Genomic DNA, 6,641 nt, shown 5'->3' on the forward strand with positions numbered 1-6,641 from the left:
CATTTGTCAATGGAGAATCTCCATTCAAAGTACCTTTTTAGTCCAGAACTTTAGGCCTAATCTGTGAAACCGTCCCTTAGAATCTCAGTAACAGCCAATGTACAAGATTCTTTCAGAATGCCCACTACCCAAATCAAGCGTTTGGATGGGATGGCGTTTGGGGATGAATTGCAGATACGGGTAAGCCTAGGTCCTGAGCAGGAGCACCGAAATGGTTAACATCGAAAATCCTATTATTACTTAACTACGGTTACATTTTAATCGAGTTAGACGTCTACATCACGTGGTACTTCTAAGCAGTTTAGACCAAGAGAACACGGATAAATCGAATACGGAGTTGAATTTTCAGCATGGACTTTCTAACAGATCAAGATGCGAAAAAGGTAAGTTTAAAATGTAGACCTAAGCGTAAATGTTTATAACAATTATTTTTATTGTATTTACTGTCAAACCTCCGTAGTAATGGCTCTCAGGGATGGCTATCGTGACTTTTATAATTTCAGTAAATCCGTTACTTGTCCTGTAGGCTGTACAGATATGAGAAGCATTTAATTTGTAGGCTACATTTTGTGCAACATCAGCAATGTGACATTTTGGTTCATACAGTGAAAATGCAAGATGCATGCACGTGATTCAAGTGATTTACAACGTTGCACACGCAGCCCACTCACTGAATTCACCTACCCTTACATAACTTGAGCTGCTGCCAAGACCTCGGCTACAATTTTTATTACAAAACTAAACTAAAAACATTTTGTGAAAATCCAACTAACAGTCAAAAAATCAGTTTCTATAGCACTCCAGTGTGCATATCCCGTGGTGGTGAATACTTTCTTAACCTTTTCAACAGTACCAGGAGGACGGGTACCTGGTCCTGGACGGGCTCCTCAGCCCGGCCGAGTGTGATGAGCTCCGGCTGAGGATGGGAGAGATCGTGGACGGGATGGACGTTCCACAACATTGTCGGATCCAGTTCTCCACCAATCACGACGAGCAGCTGAAAACACAGGTAACATCCCACTGGGCAAAAACTGGTTGAATCAACGTTACTTTCACGTCATTTCAAGAAAACATTAAATGTGATGAGGTTGAATCAACTTGGAAAACTGATTGGATTTGCAAAAAGTCATCAACGTAAGGGAATTTCTTTTTTTTCACCAAATTTTTCACCTAAATCCAATAGGTTTTTTTGTTTTTTTGTTGTTGATTTCATGTTGAATTCACATTAGTTGACAACTCAACCAAATGTAAATCAAAACTACATGTTGAGCTGACATCTGTGCCCAGTGGGATTGCACAGGAATGTATTGTCTGCTGTAGCCTACATTGAGTGAACTGGTTTGCTTTTTGCACCATTTGACCCCACCATTTTATCTTCTCCATGCCTACCTATTACAAATGACAAAGATGCAGGTAATGTTCTTTATCCCATCCTATGCGTGCCTGCCCCGATTACTGTCATTGAACTGTCACTTCCCATTGCTTTTATTGTCACATAATTCTCATATTTAGACATTTCCTCCCTCTAGACTTGTCTTTAATAATTTCATTGTCAACGTTCATGTGTGACCCCGGTTGTCACCTGTGTAACATTATCTTATAGCTGGATCAGGTTACATGTCCCTTATCTATCTGCAGGGAAACGCTGACTACTTCATCACCAGTGGAGATAAGATCCGCTTCTTCTTTGAGAAAGGAGTTTTTGATGATAAAGGTGAGGCCTTATTATGAATGAAGGTTATTCTCTCACCTCACTGATGCAATATAGAATATGTGTTGGATTTATTTGACATTGATTGACAGCTAAGTGTCACTCGCTTTATAGGAGATTTCACTGTGCCAAAAGAACGCTCTCTCAACAAAATTGGACATGGTGAGTTTCAAATCTTTGATTAGATGTTGTGCTTATCTTTGAAAACTTTTGATAAAATTTTTGACAAGACTCTATCTGATAGATCGAGTATCTAGTTATCTACAGTATTCATGATCCTGTTTCGTCTCCAATAGCACTCCATGCCTATGAGCCTTTATACAAAACTGCCACTCATTCACCCAAGATTCAGGTGAGAATTCCTTCAGCAGCCAGTCAGTAAAGGACACAACAGATAAACTGTGACAGTTAGACTAACACTGAATAATACACACTGCTCTGATTATGTCCCCCAGGGAATAGCCAAGAAGCTTGGTCTGAAGAGTCCTGTGATTTTGCAAAGCATGTACATTTTCAAGGTAGAGTGCACACCAGCTTTTTACCTTTCACTAGTCTGACTTTTGCTTTAGAATGTGTGGTAACTGGTTCTGACTTTACTCCGTTGTGTTTTTCAGCAACCAGGGATCGGTGGAGAAGGTAAGAAAATGACTGAAACACCTGGTTATGAATACTGTAGAGTGTCTGTGATTGTGTGTGTGTGTATTTTGCACCCAATACAGTGGGGAGAACAAGTATTTGATACACTGCCGATTTTGTCTGTAATTTTTATCATAGGTACACTTCAACTGTGAGAGACGGAATCTAAAACAAAAATCCAGAAAATCACATTGTATGATTTTTAAGTAATTAATTTGCATTTTATTGCATGACATAAGCATTTGATCACCTACCAACCAGTAAGAATTCCGGCTCTCACAGTCCTGTTAGTTTTTCTTTAAGATGCCCTCCTGTTCTCCACTCATTACCTGTATTAACTACACCTGTTTGAACTCGTTACCTGTATAAAAGACACCTGTCCACACACTCAATCAAACAGACTCCAACCTCTCCACTATGGCCAAGACCAGAGAGCTGTGTAAGGACATCAGGGATACAATTGTAGACCTGCACAAGGCTGGGATGGGCTACAGGACAATAGGCAAGCAGCTTGGTGAGAAGGCAACAACTGTTGGCGCAATTATTAGAAAATGGAAGAAGTTCAAGATGACGGTCAATCACCCTCGGTCTGGGGCTCCATGCAAGATCTCACCTCGTGGGGCATCAATGATCATGAGGAAGGTGAGGGATCAGCCCAGAACTACACGGCAGGATCTGGTCAATGAACTGAAGAGAGCTGGGACCACAGTCTCAAAGAAAACCATTAGTAACACACTACGCCGTCATGGATTAAAATCCTGCAGCGCACGCAAGGTCCCCCTGCTCAAGCCAGCGCATGTCCAGGCCCGTCTGAAGTTTGCCAATGACCATCTGGATGATCCAGAGGAGGAATGGGAGAAGGTCATGTGGTCTGATGAGACAAAAATAGAGCTTTTTGGTCTAAACTCCACTCGCCGTGTTTGGAGGAAGAAGAAGGATGAGTACAACCCCAAGAACACCATCCCAACCGTGAAGCATGGAGGTGGAAACATCATTCTTTGGGGATGCTTTTCTGCAAAGGGGACAGGACGACTGCACCGTATTGAGGGGAGGATGGATGGGGCCATGTATCGCGAGATCTTCCCTCAGTAAGAGCATTGAAGATGGGTCGTGGCTGGGTCTTCCAGCATGACAACGACCCGAAACACACAGCCAGGGCAACTAAGGAGTGGCTCCGTAAGAAGCATCTCAAGGTCCTGGAGTGGCCTAACCAGTCTCCAGACCTGAGCCCAATAGAAAATCCTTGGAGGGAGCTGAAAGTCCGTATTGCCCAGCGACAGCCCCGAAACCTGAAGGATCTGGAGAAGGTCTGTATGGAGGAGTGGGCCAAAATCCCTGCTGCAGTGTGTGCAAACCTGGTCAATACCTACAGGAAACGTATGATCTCTGTAATTGCAAACAATGGTTTCTGTACCAAATATTAAGTTCTGCTTTTCTGATGTATCAAATACTTATGTCATGCAATAAAATGCAAATTAATTACTTAAAAATCATACAATGTGATTTTCTGGATTTTTTGTTTTAGATTCCGTCTCTCACAGTTGAAGTGTACCTATGATAAAAATTACAGACCTCTACATGCTTTGTAAGTAGGAAAACCTGCAAAATCGGCAGTGTATCAAATACTTGTTCTCCCCACTGTATGGTCCTCTGCCTGCCTGTTTGTCAGTGACGCCACACCAGGATGCTACATTCCTCCACACGGAGCCCCTGGGCAGGGTGATGGGCGTGTGGATCGCCCTGGAGGATGCCACCCTGGACAATGGCTGCTTGTGGTTCATCCCCGGCTCACACAACAGTAAGGCACTAATGATGAACTTTGACCCATGTTAAAAGACCATTCATTATTCATTGGTGCAAATTTGTAAGTCGCTCTGGATAAGAGCGTCTGCTAAATGATGTAAATGTAAGACCCGGGACTGATGATTTATCTCAGCTCCTCCCTTTGAGATTTCAAAACAAGTTCAAGTAAATTGAGAAGCACTGCCTTCGTCAGTCTCAACCAGGTTTTGAATTACAGGGGTGCACCCCTAAGGAGTCAGCATGTAATTCAAACCATGGTCTCATTTGTGTCAACTTGACTCCCCCTTCCCTCTAGATGGCATCACCCGACGTATGGTGCGGACCCCTGAAGGCACCTATCCCCTGACAGACTTTGTTGGGAGAGAGGCAACCTATGACGATAAGCTGTTCATACCTGCACCTGTCAAAAAAGGTACGTGGCTCACTTCTACTGCCGACTTTACATAAAATAAACCAAAGTGTGCCTCGCTATTGACATCAGGGACACTGACCTCAAAGGGGTTGGTTAATAACTGCAAAACAAACCTCAGTTTGTACTGTCTGCACTGTTATATTTGCCACTGTGTTAGAGGGAGCAGGGAGGTTGCAGGGGGGAGTGGGGGTCAAAGGGTACTGAGTGGTACAGACGGAAGCACACAGCCAGTTAACACTTCATTTACTTTTCTGAGTCTTTAGTAACCGTTAAAGCTGAGTTACCATCAGTGTATCAACATGCACAGTTGACTTGAAACTGGTCTGTTAGGTTCATGACTGTTCTGTAGAGAAACATTGATAGCAGGTTAGTAAGTAACTAATGTCTATCTATTTTGTCTCTGCTCAGGTGGGGTGGTTCTGATCGATGGAGAGGTTGTCCATAAAAGTGAGCAGAACACGTCAAAAAAGTCACGCCACGTCTACACTTTCCACATCATGGAGTCTCAGAAGACACAATGGAGCCCTGAGAACTGGTGAGTGCATGACACAATGTTTCCTTCCTACGAAGTCAAACACACATCATCCTGGAAAATATGTAATAGAATAGAGTATGTCCTGCATAGTCAATGCTCAATTATAAACTGGGTGGTTCGAGCCCTGAATGCTGATTGGCTGACAGCCGTGGTATATCAGACCGTATACCACAGGTATGACAAAGCATTTATTTTTACTGCTCTAATTACGTTGGTAACCAGTTTATAATAGCAATAAGGCACCTTGGGGGTTTGTGGTATATGGCCAATAGAACGGCCCTTTGCCGTGGTATATTGGCCATATACCACATCCCCTCGGGCCTTATTGCTTAAATATACACCTTTTATTGGTTAGTGACAGCGATCCAAATGGATCTTCGTCAGGTTTTTCACAGAATAGCACATATATTATGAGGCATTGGCGTCATGCTGTACACTTCTAAAACATTTAAATAAATACAATCTGCGATTAGGGGGGGGATATAAGCAGATGTTGAGGTAAAGGCGTTCCTCTCTCTCTTTTGACAGGTTACAGCCCACAGAGGAGCTCCCTTTCCCTGCCCTCTACACCAAGTAATCCTGGTTCCCTCCACCTGCCACTACACTGAATGGATGGACAGAGGCAGACACCTTCACTTGTCCTAGAGAAGATCTTCAGTCAGACAGGACTAACAACACATTATCAGTATTCAACCAGCAGAAATGAGATACGATACAAGACCCGTCTATCAGTGAAAAATGATCACACATTAACATACTATACTTATGTCACCCAATACAAGAGGTCTACAAGACAGGAGACACTGAGTGAAACACAGTCATTGTGCGAAGGGATGATTTTATGTAGCAATGGACCAAAATGTGATGTTGAAAATGTGCTTTTACATAGTGCCTTCGGAAAGTATTCAGACACATTGACTTTTTCCACATTTTGTTACGTTACGGCCTTATTCAAATATTGATTAAATTGTTTCTTCCCCCCCCCCCCCACATTAATCAACACACAATACCCCATAATGACAAAGCAAAAACATTTTTAAAATAATTTTTGCTAATTTATAAAAGATAAAAAACATAAATAATACATTTACATAAGTATTCAGACCCTTTACTCAGTACTTTGTTGAAGCACCTTTGGCAGCGATTACAGCATCGAGTCTTCTTGGGTATGACACTACAAGCTTGGTACACCTGTATTTGTGGAGTTTCTCCCATTCTCTGCAGATCCTCTCAAACTCTGTCAAGTTGGATGGGGAGCGTTTCTGCACAGCTATTTTTAGATCTCTCCAGAGATGTTAGATCGGGTTCAAGTCCGGGCTCTGGCTGGGCCACTCAAGGACATTCAGGGACTTGTCTCAAAGCCACTCCTGCATTGTCTTGGCTGTGTGCTTAGGGTCGTTGTCCTGTTGGAAGGTGAACCTTTGCCCCAGTCTGAGGTCCTGAGCGCTCTGGAGCAGGTTTTCATCAAGGCTCTCTCTGTACTTTGCTTTGTTCATCTTTGCCTCGATCCTGACTAGTATCCCAGTCCCTGCCGCTGAAAAACA

General features: G+C 43.0%; 1 protein-coding gene across 2 annotated transcripts; it reads left to right on the forward strand.

Moving 5' to 3' along the window:
* The first annotated feature begins 253 nt into the window (after positions 1 to 253).
* phyhd1 (phytanoyl-CoA dioxygenase domain containing 1) lies at positions 254 to 6,057 on the forward strand. Of its 2 annotated transcripts, XM_041899396.2 has the most exons (12): positions 254 to 383; positions 851 to 1,009; positions 1,408 to 1,413; positions 1,639 to 1,714; positions 1,826 to 1,873; positions 2,008 to 2,063; positions 2,167 to 2,229; positions 2,326 to 2,347; positions 4,017 to 4,145; positions 4,446 to 4,562; positions 4,971 to 5,097; positions 5,626 to 6,057. In XM_041899396.2, the coding sequence occupies exons 1-12, from the start codon at positions 351 to 353 to the stop codon at positions 5,672 to 5,674; spliced, it is 885 nt and encodes a 294-aa protein (XP_041755330.1). In that variant the 5' UTR covers positions 254 to 350; the 3' UTR covers positions 5,675 to 6,057. The 2 variants fall into 2 exon arrangements, with proteins under 2 accessions (XP_041755330.1, XP_041755332.1); XM_041899398.2 differs by lacking the exon at positions 1,408 to 1,413 and having other exon boundaries at positions 255 to 383.
* Positions 6,058 to 6,641: the final 584 nt, after the last annotated feature.

The sequence above is a fragment of the Coregonus clupeaformis genome, chromosome 15, assembly GCF_020615455.1.
Source record: "Coregonus clupeaformis isolate EN_2021a chromosome 15, ASM2061545v1, whole genome shotgun sequence".
NCBI lineage: Eukaryota > Metazoa > Chordata > Actinopteri > Salmoniformes > Salmonidae > Coregonus > Coregonus clupeaformis.